This window comes from Catharus ustulatus, chromosome 7 (genome assembly GCF_009819885.2).
Source record: "Catharus ustulatus isolate bCatUst1 chromosome 7, bCatUst1.pri.v2, whole genome shotgun sequence".
In the NCBI taxonomy this organism is placed as follows: Eukaryota; Metazoa; Chordata; class Aves; order Passeriformes; family Turdidae; genus Catharus; species Catharus ustulatus.
The window spans coordinates 9,939,796-9,960,033 of record NC_046227.1 but is presented as its reverse complement, the minus strand read 5'-3'; the positions used below and the strand labels follow the sequence as shown (position 1 = coordinate 9,960,033).

The 20,238-nt window shown below is 41.2% G+C and overlaps 1 protein-coding gene across 2 annotated transcripts; it reads left to right on the top strand.

The window, feature by feature from the left end:
* Positions 1-304: 304 nt before the first annotated feature.
* Positions 305-16,474, top strand: GTF3C3 (general transcription factor IIIC subunit 3). 2 transcript variants are annotated; one of them, XM_033065143.1, is made up of 19 exons: positions 305-492; positions 1,438-1,540; positions 2,617-2,822; positions 3,207-3,330; positions 3,762-3,953; positions 4,222-4,387; positions 4,922-5,069; positions 5,954-6,026; positions 7,047-7,133; positions 8,132-8,235; positions 8,823-8,994; positions 9,420-9,622; positions 10,207-10,308; positions 11,173-11,308; positions 11,942-12,179; positions 12,524-12,714; positions 13,344-13,468; positions 14,699-14,851; positions 15,766-16,474. In XM_033065143.1, exons 1-19 carry the CDS (start codon positions 394-396, stop codon positions 15,886-15,888), a joined length of 2,745 nt encoding a protein of 914 aa, XP_032921034.1. In that variant the 5' UTR covers positions 305-393; the 3' UTR covers positions 15,889-16,474. The 2 variants fall into 2 exon arrangements, with proteins under 2 accessions (XP_032921034.1, XP_032921035.1); XM_033065144.1 differs by lacking the exon at positions 1,438-1,540 and having other exon boundaries at positions 414-492.
* The last annotated feature ends 3,764 nt before the right edge of the window (positions 16,475-20,238 follow it).

Genomic DNA, 20,238 nt, shown 5'->3' with positions numbered 1-20,238 from the left:
CAAGTTTTCAGATCCTCTTCGGTACAACTCCTTTCTTGGTGGCGCTCTGGCTGCCTGTGCCTCACCCCGGCCCCGCACTCCCATTCCTGCCCCTGCGCTGGTCGCAATGGCACCATCGCTCTGTGTGGGGAGTTTAAAACCCCTGTGCGCTAAAGCTGCCGATAAAAACAACAACGCTGCCCTAAGAGCCGCGGTGCCCCCGCCCTGCGCTCGGGCCCGCCCTGCCCTCAGGCGCGGCTGCCGCCCGGAACTGGCGCGGGCGGGCGCGGGCAGCGGCGGGCGCCATAGCGGGACGGACGCGGTGCGTCCCTCACAGCCTTCCCCCCTCACAGCCTTCCCCCCTCACAGCCTTCCCCCTCACAGCCTTCCCCGGGGCCTCGCCGTGCCGGAGCCATGTCGGGCTTCAGCCCGGAGCTCATCGAGTACCTGGAGGGGAAGATCTCCTTCGAGGAGTTCGAGCAGCGCCGCGAGGAGCGCAAGAGCCGCGAGAAGGTGAGTCTGCCCCGTTCGGCCGCCCCACGGCCCTCCTGACAGCACCTGGCAGGGTGGGGACCCTGCACCGTGCGTGTGGAGGGGCTCACGGTCTCTGCTGCTGCGGCGGCGTAATCGCGAGTTACTTGTGTGTGCAGAGCAGCAGAAGGTCCAGGCGGGGTGTGCCGGACGCAGAATGGCTCCAGCACTCTGTGATGCTCTGCAGCACCGCCCGCCCCGCCGGTGTTTGGTGCTTGGGGTCGCGGCAAGAAGCTGCTTTGGGTATAAACTCATCCGCATTTTGCTGCTACAGTTCCCCCACCAGCATCTGAAATCTAAGAGAGCCAGTGCGGCTGCTTGTTTGACTTCTTTGCAGCAGTACATATAGGGAGACACAGTTTTGTGTCCGGCACTATGTAGGCGATGTGATTAATAGAAAATATGTATGATTTGTCGGAGTGTTACATTTCTTTTTTACTTTGCTGTATTTGTCTCAAAGTGCTACTGAATTTCTGCATTTTTTGGTCTTCATAGAGCAAATTCAGCAGAGCTCAGCTGTCATGGAAGGATAAGTGCTATCCTAGGGCAGCATTCTTTCTGGGTTAATGAGTGCTGTTTGGATATTGACAGGCTCCTGGAAGGATTTGTCACACAGAACTTTTTTTTTCTAAAACAGTCAACCATGTCATCCCACCTCACAGTAATGCCAGATAAACAATGGTCTGGTCTCTTCAGTCAAAAGTAGCGTGAATAGTCACCATCTGAGTCACCCCACATTGATAAAAATAAAAATGTCTTGAAAGCAAGTAATGCTGGGTTCTAGTCACTTAAAAATGCAGTGCTTATCCCACCTGTTTTGACTGGCAGTGCAAAGGCTGGAAAGCCAAGTGGTTACTGTCAATATATGAGGGAAATTTAAACAGGTGGTACTATAAAGGTAATAATTTAGGTTTTTGGTGTGCGTAGGATGGCGAAAATGCGTCTGCTGAGGAAAATGAGGAAGATGTAGAGGCTCCATCTTCATCCAAAAAAGCATCTGGGAAATCCCAAAGTCAGGATGAAACTGATGGTGGGTGTTTTTAACATAATCATTAATGTTTAAAAAGGCACTGGAAGCATTTGCTCTTCGATAGCTGACTTCATAAAAACCTGGCTCCATTTTCCCCCTTCTGGTCTCTGAAGGGACTGAAGTAAAAGGGAAATTAAATGAATAATTATGGGGTTTTTTTCAGATGGGGGTGGGGGAAGAAAAGTCTGGTGTTTAGATGCTCAATATCCAAGTCAAAATAACAATAACCAAATATATCCAAGTAAAAAAAAAAAAACAACCCAAAAACCCAGATGTGGTCCCCAAGTCTCTCTCCTCTATAGGCAATACATGATAGATTTGTTTTTCAGTCTCAACTTGATACTGGGGTTATTTTTTAATCAAATCTTCAGTTGTCCACTCCCCCAGCTCAAACCTTTGAACCCTACATATTTAGAGTTTTGTGTATAGATCTGTGGTCAGTTATGACCCTGGGTTCACTTCATAATGAGAAGCTGTAAACAAAAATGCTAAATTTTTTAAAAATACATGCCTTAAGCATATTTTTTCAAAATACTTACCATAATTTTCTTACTTATTTTAAAGAATTCTGCTCTTTTTCCAGAGAAATGCAAATAATCTGGAATTTGCATTTACATGTGTTAAAAGGTACTTGTTGTCCTGGATGGAGTGGTTACACAATCTTGTTTTCAATTACTTCTAAAAATTGGTTGCTGGATTGTTGTGTAGTAGATTTCTCTGCTCCCTTACAGCCTCTTCAGCTGAAAAGCTTATTGCAGCTAGCCAGCTCAATGCTTGAAAATTGCTTAATATTCTTCTGGATTGAGAAAAATGTTGATTAAACGGTGGCTTCATTCTGTGTGTTCCTTCCTGCTTTCATTTCAGATACTCAAAAGATGTTACAGGCTGGGCCTTACCAAGCATTGGTGATGAATAATGCAGAACTTTAAAACCAAAGTGGCTGTTTGAAGTTTTTCTGCATTTCTGCAGGCAGCACTCGTACAGAATAGCTGCTTCAAGTGGGCTGCTGTTTTCTCTGCACTTGTCCAGAGAAGCAGCATTATAGCACAAACTTGTTTTACTTCTTTCCCAACCAGGGGAAACAGCAGATGGGGTCAGTAAATCTGTCCAGCGGGTCTTTGCATCCATGCTTGGGGAAAATGAAGACGAGGAGGAGGATGAAGAGGAGGAGGAGGAGGAGGAAGAGCAAGAAGAGGAAGAAGAAACTACAGAGCAGCCTACAGCTGGAGATGTTTTTGTTTTGGAGATGGTTCTTAATCGAGAGACCAAGAAAATGATGAAAGCAAGTATTTAAACTTTCATATAACTTCCATGTGTCCTCTGACCATAGTGCATAAATGCCACTTTGTGTGACTTTCAGCTGCTTACTGAGAAATTTACCTGAAAGTTGTTCCATGTAGCATTATCCTGCTTATGCTGGTGTTTGGTATGCTGTCTTTGTTTATTATAAAAGCTCTGCAGCTTACTGTTTGAAAGTTTTCAGAAATCGTGAAATCAGTTTTCCCAGTGTCTGACAACCATGAACATTGACAAGTCTTTGGTCAGTCATTCAGTATTGCTAATACTTAAATAACTTGGTGTTGGGTGGTGTTAAGCACGACAGGGTGTCTCCTGAATTTGGGCACCGCTGAACCTTGGGCAGAAATAACATCCCTTTTCCATTTAGGAGAAAAGACCTCGCAGCAAACTTCCCCGTGCCTTGAGGGGTCTGATGGGAGAGGCCAACATCAGATTTGCTCGAGGAGAGCGTGAGGAGGCCATTCTGATGTGCATGGAAATCATTCGCCAAGGTATGGGAGCATGGGCAAACCTCTGGGCTTTGAGGATGGGTGAAATTTCCATGTGCAGGAGGAGGGTTCACTGAAGATGAAAATAAACAGTACAAGCAAAGTCAGGGTAAAAGGAGTAGAATTAAGAATATGTGGTGTACTTCCTGTATGTTTTTGCATATAGAAAGAATTCTGCAGAGGCCTGGGCCTTGGCTTAGTGTTACAGTTTGCTTTTGTCTTTGTAGATACAAGGTATAAGCATGAGCATGACTTGCAGTGTAGAATAATACTATAAATTATTTTTGTTAGATTCAATCAGGCTGTTCAATAATTTGCAGATAGGAATCGGAAACTTGAAATTCTGATACCTGTTCTTCAAGAAAGGCAAGTTATTTGTTTCCAGTGTGGATTTTAAACAATAAATCCTAGTCATTCTTTTTGTCTTTTCACAGCTCCTCTTGCTCATGAGCCATTTTCCACTCTTGCCATGATCTATGAAGACCAGGGTGATATGGAGAAATCACTACAGTTTGGACTGATTGCAGCTCACTTAAATCCAAGCAATACTGAGGAGTGGGTTAGACTGGCAGAAATGTCACTGGAGCAGGACAATATTAAACAGGCTGTTTTCTGCTACACAAAAGGTAGTGCAGCAAACACCTTAATAATGTAAAATTAATGCTAGGTTCTAATGGAAATAATTTTGTTTTCTTTTTCTTTCTAGTTTACTTTGCTTCATGGTGCTAATGTGCTGATACCTCTGTCTAGACTTTGATGAAAGATTAATGAATTTGTAGTATAAGATGTGCTGGCAAAAACTTTGTCCATGTCCATTGACACAAATCAAGGAGATGAGTGTGAAATCCACTGTTGCCTTTCCCTAAACTCCTGTGCTGCTGCTTCTTCCTGCAGCTCTAAAGTACGACCCGACCAACGTGCGCTTCCTGTGGGAGAGATCCAGCCTGTACGAGCAGCTGGGTGAGCAGAAGATGGCCATGGATGGCTACCGGCGCATCCTGAACCTGCTGGCTCCCTCCGACGGGGAGCGCTTCATGCAGCTGGCCCGAGACATGGCCAAGTGAGCTGGCTTTGCAGACACTGGGATTTGATTGGCTTTGCCCCAGGAGCTTCGTGGTTAAAGTGTGGCACTCTCCCGCAGTAGTTGTTACTACCTTGTGAACTGCTTCCTTGTGGAAAGCTGTTACTGGCCTGTTTCAAAACAAGGTCTTTCCATCTTCATGTTTGGGAAATGTAACAAAATATGCAAGGATGTGTATTATAACAATCTTAGTGAAGGTTTCTGAAAGCAGGTTAATGTGGGACATGATTGATGCCTGACTCCAGTGGGGAAGACTGTGATGAAAATTCCAATAATGTCCTAAGAAATGGGAGAAAATAATTATTAATTCTTTGAAATACATAACAGTTTTCAACAGTTGTAAGGAAGGGAAAGTCACCCCCTTTTTCACTGTCTTTTATAACATCCACTTGCTAATGAAAATCTCTACTAATAAGCAAAAATAAGAGAAATATGAAAATCCTTTTGCTTCGGGTCAAAGTATATATTGTCAGTTATGTGAATTACCTGGTGTCTCATATCTGTATTTTATAGGAGTTACTACGAAGCCAATGATGTGACCTCTGCTATTGAGATAGTGGAAGAGGCCTTTACCAAGCACCAGAGCCTTGTGTCCATGGAGGATGTTAACATTGCAGCTGAACTGTACATCTCCTCCAAACAGTACGACAAAGCTCTGGCGGTACGGACACTTCCATGCATTTGAGTGTCATTTCCAGCACCTCTTTGCTAGCCAGAATGGTTTATCTTCACAGTTTATGCTCCTGCAGTGCTAAAATGGGGTCCTGCTTCTGTAAAGATGGAGCTCATCAGAAACAGACTGCTTGCTTATTAGTTCTGTAGTAATTAGCATTTAAATTAATGGTTGGATTGAATTAACTCAGGGCTGATAGATTTGTACATTGAGGTTTAAGATTTTGAGATCCTTCCTCTCCTTCTCTATAGTGACCATAATCTTAGTAGCCAGAGAAGACTTCTTCAGGCTGGTTTTGTGAGTAATACCAGCAGAGGTCATTATCTGAGTGGAAGGTTAAAATCATGACACTGAATGCTCTGATGGTTCAAATGCAGATTGTGATTTATCTGGCAGACTTGTGTTACAACTAATAATTTATGCATTAAGCACTAAGCATACATTCCAGAAAGACAATACATCTTAACTCTAAGGCATCAGGAATTAGAGAATATTGCTTATCTGGTCCATCTTTGTTAACTCTCACTTTTGAGGCATATTTCCAATGTGATTTGGTCTTGATTTGAGAGGAAAGATGTTGGTATTTGGCCACTATTATACTTTCCAAAATAGATTGAAAAGACACTGTAAGATTCCTCTGATCCTTTTTTGCACTTCTTCCCTATTTAAACATCAATCAGTCAATTTTATGTACAATGCATTTAGCTACTGGATTTATTAATACTGTAGAGCTGTAGTCACAGAGCCATTTTCTGGTTTCTTCTTGAAGGTTCTACTTGGGTAGATGAATGCAGCTAAAACTGTCACATAGACTGGTTGGTCCATTTATGCTTTAAATCTTTGAAATGATCCAAGTTACTTTTCTGTTTTAGGTTATTACAGATTTTACAGGAATTGTACTTGAAAAAAAGGCACCAGAAAAAAGTGCAACTGAGGAGAAAAAGGGTAAGTAGCTGTCAAGTGGTTACTGTGACCCTGCTGTTCATGTGAAATGACATCTTCACCTTTTCAACTCCCGGGTATATTTTACTGCATTATTGACAGGCTTTTCTGTATTGAAATCTGTGGGTGCTCTTAGTGAGTTACATGGTGTGACCTCAGCCTGCTGTAAGAAGTTACTCTGGTGTCCCCACAGCCCTGCTGACTCATCGAAGACAAGGACTGCTCTCCAGGCATACTGGAAGCCTTTTAAAGTTCTAAACATTCCTCCGAGTTTTACATCAGACCAGCTATTTCTACCAGCTAAATAGCTTCTAAAAAAATATTAAAAGCTTAGTGGCAACTGTGCTCAAGAATATGAACCTTTGACCTAAGAGTAATGTTCTTTATACATCCTGCATCTGTTATTAACCATCTTACTGGAATCTAGGCATACTACCTTGTAATTTAATGAAGTAGGTTGTCTTTGAAAAACCTGCTTTATCAAAGTCATTTAATCTTAAAATGTTTATTTTGGCTGTAGAATGGACACAGCACACCAACTCCAATAAGTAGACAGTCTGTTTTGTGGTTAAAGTGGTTATTTCAGCAATCTGACCCAAGCCAAATACAGGTATAAGACATTTCAGTTGGCTTTTTGCTCTGATTGACCAGGTAGAAATACAGTTGATTCATGAACAACTTTCGTGATGGAGACTTTCAGCAGATAATTTATTAGAAACAAAACTATCATGAGTCTAGGAATTAGAACATAATATTTCCAGGTTACCTTGTATGTGCCAGTGGTTGAGAGAAAGCTTCTAAACTAGAGCTTGGTTCTCTACCCTCTGTTGTTTTGTACTTTTATAACTGCCTCCTGCTCTGCTGTCCTTAAACAAAACAATACAACACAAAAAAAACCCAAACCAAAACAAGAGAAATCCAGTCCACTTTTCAGAGTTAGCTGCCAATCAGTTATGGATTCAAAGACAAGTAACTGTTGGCTTAGCTGGTCTTACTGGTTAATCTGATAATCTTTTAAAAAAGATACAGGTGCAGCAGTAGAAACTCAAGAAAGCCAGGAGGCAGTGACTGACAACCAGAGTCATCCAGCTGCTGAATCCAGTGCTCCAAGTAAGTAATTTTTTAAAAAATTTTGGACAAGTCTGTGAACTGATCATATGGTTAGGAGCCAGTTCATAATCATGTAACAGCTGAAGATTTCTAAGAACACAGAAACAGGGCTTCATCCAGGAGAGGATTCTTCTGTATTTTTCTTTCTCTTACTGAGAACCTCCTTCTAACCTAGCCAGACAGTTGTCATTTTGTAAAAATACATCAGTAGGAGAATAGTTACCCTTGTGCTGGGTATTGCATAGTTCAGGGAATGATGAATTAGTGTGCATGTTGTCATTTGCAGTAAAGGGATGTGGATGTAGGCACTAAAAGGGAAACCTTAGTTTGGAAATCAGTTTTCTCAGATTTTAGCACTCACTCTGAATGTCTGGTGTAAGCATTGAAGTCAAGGAGAACTTAACCAGGATTTAAGGAGGTGTCATGACTGTGTGTGAAAGGTCTGTGATAATGCAATTTTATTGTGTGACCTCTCATTTGGTGATATTGGCATGGGTAGCTACTGTGCCTCATTCTGATCAGGTTGCATTCAGCCTACCTGCTGTGGGAAGTTCTGTGGTTAACTGTGTTTAGCAATGTGTTCAGGCAGTGCCTGGTACACAGGACGTAACTTAGCAAGGACGAGAACCTTAATACAGTGCATTTCCTTAAAAAAAAAAAAGGAGAAGAGGATACAGGTGCATAAATTGCTAAAGGAAAGCTTTATTGAGCAAGTACCTCTTAGGCAGGCAAAGGATCTAAGCACATGCTGTGGAATCCTGCTGTTAAAGTAGGTGCAGACTGACAGCACTTGGTACCTCATATGGAATTATTAGTCTCAGAGACAATAGGAAGATGTTGCTCCAACTCTTGGAAAAGATAAAGAAGGAGAAAAAGAAGGGCAGACAAATACTTGCTAGAGCTGATATTCTCAGTTCCTGAGTCTGGAGGGAATGTGGTGCTTGTTGGTGCTTCTTAAAACCTCTGGGTTCAGGAGGAAATTCTTTATCTTGTGACAGCTATGGAGAAGGTCAGCTGCTGCATACCTGAGGGTGTTCCCATAGACATCACGGTCAAGCTGATGGTGTGCTTGATTCACTTGAACATCCTGGAGCCACTCAGTGTAAGTGAAACCTCACAAGGGGAGAGTGTTCTAAAAAATCACAAAAGCAAGTAATTGTTCCTGTTTCCATAGACTGAGGTTGAGGGAGCTGTGGAGATTCTTTTCGCTTCTCTCCCACTCCACGAGAGAAACCTCACAGGCCTGTAATAGCAGAAATAATATCTTTGCCCTTAGAAATTATGCTAGTATAAGTATTACTCAAGTGTAGTAAGTCACAGCCTGTGTGCTGTGATGGGCACAAGACCATATTGCAAAGTCATTGAACACTAAGGAACATATTTTCACTTTGTTTTAAAGTAATACTAAATCTGAAAACTTTTTTCATAAAGACACTCCTCACTGATGGACACTTTAACCCACAGGATGTGTGAAACATCTAGAATAGAAAAATGGTTCTCCTTCAGGAATTCTGGATTTCAGATCTTTTATTTTTCACTTTTAAACTGACATTTAAATAAAGGAAGTATAGTTCAGAATGCAGATAGAATAAAAATTGTAGGATAAAAATATAAGCTTCCAATAAGCATGCCTTAAAGAACTATTCTCATTGATTTATTTGTGCTTTGTTTGTATGGTTTTTCTTAAAGCCTCTTTTGACTACTCTGGTGGAACAAAATCCTGAAGATATGGGTGACTTGTATTTGGATGTTGCAGAGGCTTTTCTGGATGTTGGAGAGTACAACTCAGCCCTGCCTCTCCTGAGTTCCCTAGTCTGTTCAGAACGATACAACCTGGCTGTTGTGTGGCTTCGGCACGCAGGTGAGAAGAGGCAGGACCACTGAACGTGGGGGACTGAGAGATGATAATACATCCTGAGCATTTCCAGGGACCTTTATCCAAGATCAGGGGAATTTTAGATTGACTGGTTGATCAAGAATTGGTATTTGCAGAATGAAGTTTATTATGACAACTCTGTCGAGCTATTTTTTTTGTTCTTCATATACACTGAAATTTACGTCAGCTAAAAGTATTTTATGTTCATGTAAGTGAAGCAACATCTGTTCTGCATTTCATCCTGTGTCAACTGCTGATGATTGAAGTGAAGCTGGATGCATCACTGCATATATTTGAATATTTTCATTTAAAAATACATGTTTGGAGTGATTTTACTAATTTATTTTGCAAACTTTGAAATCATCTTTTTCTGCCGCTTAAATGTCATGTGTTGCTTATGATATTTCTAGAGTGCTTGAAGGCTTTGGGACACATGGAGCGTGCTGCAGAGAGCTATGCCAAAGTTGTTGATCTTGCTCCATTGCATCTTGATGCAAGAATCTCACTTTCAACACTCCAGCAGCAGCTGGGCCGGCCTGAGAAAGCTCTGGAGGCTCTGGAGCCAATGTATGACCCAGATACACTGGCTCAGGATGCCAATGCTGCACAGCAGGTGGGTAAAGTATTCTGTGCTTCCATTTATGATGTATTATTCTACCAGACTGTGCCAGTAGTCCAAGATGTCTGCGTAGGACCAGAGATTCAGGCTTATCTCCCCATGGGGACCTTGCAGTGCAATGCAGAGCAGTGACTGATCTATTACAGCATCAAGGACACATCCCCCTGACTTTCTCCCTGACCATTCTCTCAGCATTTCCCCAGTCCCACCTGGTGATTTCCATCCAATGCGCAAGCTTTTGGCCACTGAGAGCCAGTCCTGACTCTACATCAAGTTGATCAGCTTTTGCTACATGTGAGCTGCATGGTTTGGCCTCTGTTGATTGTAAGCAGAGGTTGTGAATCCCCTCTCTAAAAGCACTCTCAGCATAGGTAAGTCATGCCAGCTTTCTCTGATTTTGGAGAATTGGGAACAGTGATTTCTGAGAGCAGTTTAGGGAAAGCTTACCTGCTGCTGCAGATTCTTACAGCTTTCTGAAAGCTTTTACAATCCTATTAGTACTGTACCTAATCAGAAATGTTTGTTTTATGAACTCAGTCTGTGCAAGAGGTTGAATAATGATGTTCACTGTTGTCCAGGAACTAAAGCTTCTCCTGCATCGCTCCACGCTGTTGTATTCCCAAGGCAAAATGTATGGTTACATTGACACATTGCTCACTATGCTGGCAATGCTGCTGAAGGTAAGCCAGTGTCCAGCTGCACTGTAAGAAATTGGACAGCTGTGACTTGGGTCAAGACAAACAAATTTATTCAGGAGGAAAGTTAGTGGGCTTTTATGTGTAAGTGGTTTGATAATTTTGTTAGATAGTAATCTTGCAGGTAGTCTGCAATACTGGTGTTCCTGCCTGTAGTGTTCAGAGCAGAGGACTGTGTGTATAATTATTGATACAGTGACTTCAACTCCCTGTTCTTAGTGTGCTTACAACCCACTGGATTCTAAAGCTGCTTCTTGCGTTTTTAACACTCAGCACAGAGCTTTTTTGAGGTGTTGATACTGGCTTCTATTTCAACAATTCTATTTTTAATTTCCTTCTTTAATATTTTCTTGTGATAAAAGGACAAAATAAGAATTTGTTTAGCCAGTAAATAGAGTGGTGGTGGTTTTGTGTTAACTGTTTTTGTTTATTTATAAATAGGGAGTGAGTCACCTCCTCAGCACCTTGACTGTTGTATTATACTGGTTGTAAGAGCTGACTATCCACAGACTTCTGAAACTGATAGAGAAAAGCGTTGTTCTTATTGTTCTTCTGTGCAAAGAGTTTTGATTTCAATATACCCAGGGATGTCCCCATACCAGGAGAAGTCTTTTTAAGTAGGTTGAAGAATTTGTGTCTTGGTTTTGCGTAGCCCAGTTTGCACTGGAGCATGAGACAATGCAGAGATGATACTCCTGTTGGGAGTGTTCTCTCTGATGACCTTGCTGTATGGTGGTGTCACAGGCTGTTGTGGGATGCAATGTGAACAAGATGGATTGGCTGTAAAGCTGCCTTTGTCTTAGGATGTTACATTGTAATCTGAAATGCTGCCCTTAAATTTGTTTCTAGGTAGCAATGAGCAGAGCTCAGGTGTGTTTGATATCTAGTTCCAAATCTGGAGAGAGACACCTCTATCTTATTAAGGTGTCGAGGGATAAAATTTCTGACAATGATGACCAAGAGACAGCAAATTGCGATGCAAAAGGTAACAAATCACAGATTGTTTATTACAAACAAAGCAACAAAGTGAACTCCATAGTTCTGAAAAATGATAAAAATGCTCCTCTTTTGCATGCTAAATCCATGCAGTTCATGTTAACGTTGCATTATTTCTAGGGCAAAGAAGGCAGCAAAACTGAAGATAATAACACCTTAAGGGAAAAGTCCCCATTCAGAGAAAAACAGAAAGATTACAGAATAATCCAGATTGAGAAGGGACTCTAGAGATTTTATGGGCCAACATTGTCCTCAGGGGAAATATCATACATGCAAATCTAGAACGTAATGCAAATACATTTTAAAAGTGGTGTGATTTATTTAGCTGGCCCAGGCTTGCTTGAGCCACACTGCATGTTCTTAAGCACTGCTTGATAAATTAGGGAGAGGAACTTCATTGCATTCATGAAGTGTGTTTACATCTTGAACTGGGTGTATTGCTTGCCCTTTGTTCCCACTTTTTGCTCCTGTTTGATGAACTGCCCTTAAATGGAGAAAAAGTAAATACTTCATATTAGCTGTTAGTGCTTTGAAAATATCAGTTTGTTGTATGCATCTACTTTGTAAAAAACTATCTTTTTTGTTCTAATTTTTCTCAACTTTCTGGCTTCAATATTTTTAGCAATTTTTGCTGTTCTCACAAGCGTTCTGACAAAAGATGACTGGTGGAACCTCCTCCTGAAGGCTATATATGCCTTGTGTGATCTCTCCCGGTACAAGGAGGCAGAGCTACTTGTGGATTCCTCACTGGAATATTACTCATTCTATGAGGACAGACAAAAGCGCAAGGAGCTGGAGTACTTTGGGCTCTCTGCTGCAATTCTGGACAAGAACTTCAGAAAAGCTTACAACTATATCAGGTGGGCTACCCAGAAGGCAGAGCTGTAGTTGCCTCCTCTGAGGCTGTAGTGACACTGCTGATAATCCTGCTGAAGTAGGCAGGCTGATGCTTTCCAGCCTTGGCTACTGAAACTGAAGGACCTTTCCAGTAGCCTCAGATTCCAAAAATGCACAGTACAATAGGTTGGTTGATTTGGCCAGAACCATTGGTTCTGCTTTTCACTGTCATCTTTGCCGCAGTCACTGACCTTCTCTTTGAGTTTCTGTTCTTTGTTATCTTCCTGAACTGCTGAGATTTTATTGAAGATGCAGTATATGCAACATAGCATACTTACTAATTTCTTGCACACTTCTCATTCTGTAGGATCATGGTGATGGAAAATGTCAATAAGCCCCAGCTGTGGAACATCTTCAATCAAGTCACTATGCAGTCTCAGGATGTCCGTCACCATCGCTTCTGTCTCCGCCTGATGCTGAAAAATCCTGACAATCACGTGCTGTGTGTCCTCAATGGGCACAATGCCTTTGTGTCTGGCAGTTTCAAGCATGCTCTTGGTAATATCTTTCATATTCTAATACCAACAAATAGAGCGAGTGAAAGTTTATAAAAAGAGAAAGATTGATTTTTTTTTAATCAGAAAATTATAGGTTCACAATGCTAGTCTGGTGCTTTAATTATTCTGTACACAAATCAGAGCATTGCTGAAGGCTTTTGCTAATAAAAATTAAGCTGGCACGTTTCAAGTTTAGCATACATTGCAAATATAACTAACTTGCAAAGATAATTGGAGGCTAATTATGATAATAATGACAGAACCAGCCCAATTTAAACAGCAAATACAGCTGGTTGCCTGTTTTAAGCAGGCCTTTGAAATAAACCTGCTGCTTTCAGTCAAGCCCTCCAAATGTCACATTTAAATCCCAGCAAGGACCATGTTTGCTTTCTGTGTCTGATCATTTTCTGCTTCCGTTTTTACATCACAGTCTGCATTCTTCCTTCAGAATCCAGTGGGTGCTGAAAATACACAATTTTCTTCCCTGCTTTTTCCTATGTATTTTGTTGTAGGTATATTAAACTGTTTATTTTAGTTCACACTTCTAATTCAAATATTTTCTTTCTTGCCCTTAACTTCGTAAGGAATGCTTTTCACAACCAACATCTCGATTCATTTATTTGCTTTTAGGTCAGTATGTGCAAGCCTTCCGTGCAAACCCAGATGAGCCTTTGTACAGTCTTTGTATTGGTCTGACTTTCATCCACATGGCCTCTCAGAAATATGTGCTGAAAAGACATGCTCTTCTGGTACAGGTGAGGCAGTGTGATTCTTGTTACCCACAGTGTTTCCTGGCTTTGTATCTTGTGGGTGGTTATGGCTACAACACACTCTTGTTTATGTTTTTCATCATTAAGATAGCATTTCTAAAGAGAGAAGTGGCAAAACACGAGCACATGAGATGAATGTGCTTTTGAAATTCAGTTATACCATCAGAATCTCCTTTCCTTATGGGTAAAGGTAGCTTGTACTCACCTTGATGTTAGCAGCTGCCAGCTGTTTGTGAAAATATTTCTAATTTCTTGGTGGTTATCTGAATTTTCTTTGAATTTTTTTTTGGCCTGCATTGCTGTAGATTGGAATCTATGCCATGTGCCTTTATAGATATATCTCATAAACTGCATTCTTGAGGCAGATTTTACAGGCTTGGAAAGCCTGTTTTTCTTCTCCCATCTTTCTTTTCCCCTTTTAGGTGCCTCTATACACTCTTTTTGTAAAGATCTTGTTTAGCTACCTTCAAATTTTCAGCTTCCTTATTCACATTTTTCTTTTCATCTGCACGATCTAGTTACAAACCATGGACTGAGTAGTCCCAAACAGAATCTTTAAAGTAATTTCCTCTACTTTACACCAAGTATTTTCATTAACTTGAAATATCTTGTAATTCCTGTGGCTGCCGAGCTCAGTCAGCACAATATGGTGAGGTACCTGAACTCTTGTGACTTCTGAAATTGCTGGAAGGCTTGCACTGATCTTGACAAAAGCTACAGTCCTCAACTACTCTAACACAAAACCAGTTACGACAGTGTCTAACTTCAAGACACTTTGAACTTGCAAACGTTGACCTAATTTTAGTATTTTTATCCACTTTTTTTCTCTAACCGGCCTGCCTTTTTTACAGGGCCAGCTCTGTTCTCCTTTTATAACATTCTTGAACAATGTCCTATTTATGTTACCCCCTGGCAATACAGTTCCCTGCTCTCTCTCTTCTCATTTCCTGCTTACTATACTCTGATTTTACATTATTTCTTGCTGCTATGGTAGTTAATTAGTAATTCAGCCACAGTGACCTACTGGTGACCTAAATTATGATCATTAGCTGCTTGTGTCTGAACTAATTCCTCATGTTAAAGGAAGTACCTTCTCTGATTTCCAATGGTCCCTAGAAAGAAAGTCATCTGTTTACAACAGAATTACTCCAAAATGTCAACAAAATAAAATGCACAGGAGGGGAAGAAAAAGTTGTGTGCTCAATTCTCTTACAGGGATTCTCCTTCCTTCACCGCTACTTGGACCTGCGTGGACCATGCCAGGAATCCTTCTACAACCTAGGCCGTGGTCTGCACCAGCTGGGATTGCTGCACCTGGCAATCCACTATTACCAAAGAGCACTGGAACTTCCTCCCCTCACCTTAGAGGTACTGTAACTTTGTAAGTTATGGACAGAGAATAAAGTCAGGAAAATGTGAAGAATTCCTTAGTCATAGTTAAAATAGGTACATACAATCTCTCTAGTTGCACCTCCTTCAAGTTCTGTTTTAATTCCTTGTCATTGGAAGCCCAAATCTGATTGTCACCTGATAATGTATTTAAGCACTTGTAAAGTTCAAAGATAAATGAATTTTGAAGGATTTACTCATAGGTTGAAGCAGCAGCAAAAAGGATTGCTAACCAACTTTTCCTGATTAAGTAGCTGACCTTTCTATATATTACATGCAATGAATTATAACTGGAAGTTCTGTATACTCATCCATGCTATAAAACAGCCTGCTAGAGCAAGATGGGCCAGTATTAGCAATGCCTAATTGCATCTGAGCCATAGCTTAATTCCAATTGATTTGTATTGGATCTTAATTGACATGTCATACATTTACCGGTCTGGTCTGTGGGATGGGTAGGTAGAAACATTGCAAGTGTGTTTAGAAAACTTTTTAGAAAAAGAACTGTGGGTGTTGGTCAGCCCTGGGAGTTCAGAGCAGCAATCTTGTGACCTGTAAAAAAAAGGTGCAGGCAGTATTCATGTTCTTGTTGGAGAAAAAAATACTCAGCATACAAAGACAAATTAAGGTAGTGCTTTGGTGGTTTATAAGCTGGCTATTTAACTTACAGCTAATGTTTTGAGTGTAAAATTTTATAACTTTGGTGATTAACAACATGATGTGGTAATTCCTTAAAGAGGGAGAACACAAGGAATACTTGTTCTGTTTCCATACAGCTGAAAGTCTTTACTCCCCATGAATATGTAATTTGATTCCACTGTAATGGCTACACACGTTTCAGTTTTATACTATTTTTGCATATTGATTACTTTTTTAAATAATTGTTTTTACAGGGAATAGAAACTGATCAAACGGACTTGAGAAGAGATACTGCCTTTAACTTGTCACTCATTTACCAGAGCAGTGGGAATACCAGAATGGCTCAGAAGATGTTGTATACCTATGCAGTTGTGTGATGAGGTTTGTGCAGGTGGAATCGATACCCTTTGGATTGACCTTTGCATTATGCAGTGCTGGGGAAGCTGGTTTTAAGTACAACTTTTTCTGCAGAGAGTCAGAGATGTGGCTCGTGCTGTGTTGTGGCTTTGTGGACTTCTGCCATTTGCACTGCATCATGTGTGGGTGGGAACTGGCCATCCTGAGCACACCCCTGCTCTTCCCCTTCGGTGCACTGCTCTCTAAAGATATTCAGTCTTGTATATAGTATCAAACAGTGAAAATCAAGGCCTGGTGTGATTTGCTGAGGGCTTTTGGGGAGGGAAATGTACAGTGTACAGTATTTCAACTAATTACCAGTGAGGTTGCTGAAGAAGCCATATTCACTGGTGATGAGGGTATTTTAATGTGCAGCATTACAATAATGTGGAACCATCCTAGAGGATGAAGAATTCAGTATTTCAAGATCTTTAAAATATTCAGAGTTTTCTAGGAGTTCATATTCCTAGCAGTTTTTGTATTTGAAGGAGATTGATCTTGGTTTTACTGAAATCAATGTAACTTTTGTTCTTTCTCTGAACTTGTTAATAAAAATTCTGAGGTTAATGATGTTTACTTACTCTCAGCTAACATATATCCTCCTGAATAGGACAAACCTAAAGCCATCTAGCACATATGTACTTTTAAGCAGCACAATTTAATGAGGCTCAGGTGTGTTTAGCTTTGCTGGTGTGCTAAGCCACCCCTTTGTCCTCAGAGCAGCCATTTGCCTCAAGGGAGAGAGGCTATTGTATGAGTCTGCAGTCCTACCATGTAAATTACAGTTTAGGGCCAAATTTTGGGAGGAGTAGGAGGAGATAATTCCACAGTGTCCTTGGGCTACCCCTAGGCTCCAGAGGCATGCAAGACTTTTCTCCCTACTATACAAGTATCACAGATAACATGTATAGGTTCCACAGAAACAGTGGTGCCACAGGTCACAGAGGGGGTGGTGAGCAGCTCTGCTGAAGCAGGTCAGAGTGCAACCCCACCTGTCCTGAAGCCAGGTTGTACAGACACCATGTGGAAGTGTAGGCCATGATGAAGATAAGCTGATCTTTGGTCTTGAAAACTGTCCGTGCTGTAATCATCTTCAGCATATCATGATGTAAGTTTCCTGCTCTAGCTACTCTTTCCCCGGTCTGTTCCACAGTGGGATAGGTTGTACAAATTCCACTAATTCTTACGAAGGTAAGGTGATGTGTGGTGTAACATCACACACCTAATGAATTCCTTCTATGCTCCTGAAATAGCCCAAAGCTTGTGTTCTCTCATGACCCAGATAGCATCTCCCATTATAAGCAGCCCGTCCTGCCAGTTCCTCCCTGCCCCAGTCACGTCAGCATCCAGCCACAGGCACATGACTCTTGTCTTCAGTAATTCACCTGAACCTTCTGCAAACCAGTCTTTGTTTTGATAGCACCTGCCAGGCCTTAGTCTAAAGCTGGTGAAAGAGAAGGGATAAAAGCAAACATGTAGCCTATCAACATTGTACAGTTTATAGTGATTACAAATAAAGAATAATTGTTTTGTTATAAATAGTCAGTTTCCTATCACCCTCATAATGCAGAGAACCTGAGTCAAAAAGACAGCGTGAGAGGTCTGAGTTAATTCAAATCAGCTGTTAGGGTTTAAATAAGAATTCCAAGGTTCCCTATCAATGGGTGCCCTGTGAGCTCCTTTCTTCTGCAGCTGGCAATCATACCTATTTAAGTGTCAGATCAAGTAAAGCCCAGGTTCTTCCACACCTGGGTGCTAGCAGGGAGTCTTCTGGCAGCAGGTGATGCTCTCTGAGGGCTGGGAATCACCATTCAGATGAGCTCATTTCCTGCAGAGCTCACGTGGGCCTCTCCAGGGGTGAGCTGGAGGCTTGGTCTTTGCCCTGTGTGTCCAAGGAAGTATGAGGGGGAGGCTCCTTGCTTTTCCTCCTGGGAAAAGATGCACTATTTTATGAAGCTGATGACTCTTCAGGAAATCTTTGTCATTACCTAAGAAGAGATGAAGCTTTAGCAGTTTAATACTGACATCTCTAAAAAATTAATTACATGGCTGCACAAGAACTAATTATGGAGAAGGCTGAGGAACCTACCCAAAGAAGGTAAGCACGGCTTTCAGAAGGGTGTCTGTAGAGGACATGGACAAGGGAAGGTGAACCACTGACATGGAGCTGAATGCAGAGGAAAATAGATCAGCTGTTAGCTTTCAGATCAGTGTCTGCTTAATGAACATCAACCAAGTATGCAGTGTGTACAAAACACATTTTGTAAGTACAAAACAGTCTCTTGAAGCTCTCCTGTTACTGTATTATCCTTTGCTGCTTCAGTATGTCTTTTGGCAAAAGGGGAGAAAACTAGACCTGAAGAGGAGGTCTGCTGTCCACTCCTCAGTTTTAAGGAGCTACAAAAAAAAGTCTAGAAAACTGAAATCCTGACTCATAACAGCCTGCAAAATACCACTTGGGTAATTTTTCTTTGCTTCCATCTTTGAAATGAATGTGCTTACTTTTTTTACCTCCTTTTTGGAGCTGCTCTCTTCTTGGCTTAATGTTTTTCAGAACTTGTAGCTGTAGGCTGTCAAACATAGATGTGAACCACTGGTGAGTTGCTGCTTCTAAGCCAGTTGTGATCTAGGCAATATGGGGTAATTAGAACTGCAGAGAGAACAGTGGTTGTGTGCTGTGTCCCATGTGTGAGGGCCAGGAAGAGCCCCCCCTTCACCTCTTTGTCCTGTACACAGGAGTAGGAGCTCTGTGATGTTCTCTTGCTATGCTGTGAAAAAGAGTTGTCCCTCTCTTAGAGGGGTGGTAGAATGAACATGGATTTCCAGCCCAGCATGAAATACAGAGGCCTAGGAAAGGGGGGAAACAAATGCTGTGCCACAAACTCCTGAGAAAATGAGGGCAGACTAACTTTACCTGACAAGTGCTATAGAAATACTCTCTTGCTATTGGGATCTCTTTCTAATCATAGAGCAATACTTGGACTGATAAAGCAGCATGTAAGACCTGAGGCTGGGGGACCTTTATTACTTTTTAAAAATTTTACTTTATGCTGGTTCATACTCTCTATAAACATCTAATCCCTTAGATTTTCAAACCAAACTACTACAGTAATCCATGCAAGTTATAATAATTTGGATATTGTGATACAATAGTGCAAGGACAAGGTGATGCAAGGACAAATTATTCTGGGGGCAGGGGTGTGGTGGGTGGTTTTGTATGATGTCACATACAGTGACATAACAGCAGAACAGGGGGGCAATTTACTTGGCCACAGCACTTCTGTTTGGTTGGATAAGAGATATTTTGAGCCTGGTAAAAGCAATAGCTTTGGGAGACAAAAGTTCTTTCTACATACCCCACTAAACTGAAGTGATTTCTAGAAAAAAAGAAAACTTTTTCTTTTAAAGTATGATAAATGCCACTTAGTTTCACTTAGCTGGAAAGGTCACGTGTGCACCTCACTCTTCAGAGGATTATGGCTGAGATTGAAAGGCTTATTTGATGCATATGCTCAATTAATATGTTTTATCCAGCTTTTGCACTTCAGTCTTAAAGAAAAGAGATGTGACAGAATAGCTCGGCTTGCTTTTAGTGCAGAAACAAAACAGCATTGTTTGAAGTGGAACACAGAAGGGAAGTGACAATGTCTCTTTACCCAGAGCAACTGGTTTTTTTTCTCTGAGTCTCATAGCAGGAGAAGCAGGAATTACTTCTAATTTATCCTTCCATAGAAATAATTCCAAGAGAACAATTCACTTAGTTTTAATCTAAGTACGGTGTCTTGGTCACATCCTACTGTCACTACCATCAGGACTGTTTGCAGCTTTCTTGCTCTCTTCCAATCACTATATATTCTGTGCTGTTTGAAGAAAGGTAGAAGTCTTTCTACCACTGTCCCAAATTCTATGACATAGGTCACCATGCAGTAAAGCTTTATTTCCTGCTTATTTTTCATTACCACCACAGTGTGCCTCCCCCCTTATTAATTAGTGAATTTTTATATAAAGCTTCATATGTTTCCAATCTTTCAACCAGTTTTTACCCATCTTTTTTGTTTTAATGCCCCCTGGTGGCTTAGCCATTCTGCTATTTTCACACATTAAACAAATTAATTATCCCGAATCCTAGAGATGCATCTTGTCTCCCAAAGGCAGTATGAGCAGGACTGCAAATGATTTGGATACAGACCTCTCTTACTATGTATTTGTCTACTACACAAATAAGTAGAGAAAATAAATAAGCACTTCCCCCCATGTGATGTACCAAAGAGTTCAGGTTAATCAACCTCATTTTAGATTAATAAAAGCCAATTTTCCCCTTTGAGGTGAAA

Coding starts and splice junctions, on each gene's coding strand:
- GTF3C3 (XM_033065143.1), top strand. CDS start 394: ATGTCGGGCTTCAGCCCGGAGCTCATCGAGTACCTGGAGGGGAAGATC. Junction 9,623..10,206: donor ATGCCAATGCTGCACAGCAG/GTGGGTAAAGTA, acceptor ACTGTTGTCCAG/GAACTAAAGCTTCTCCTGCA. Junction 13,469..14,698: donor GACATGCTCTTCTGGTACAG/GTGAGGCAGTGT, acceptor ATTCTCTTACAG/GGATTCTCCTTCCTTCACCG.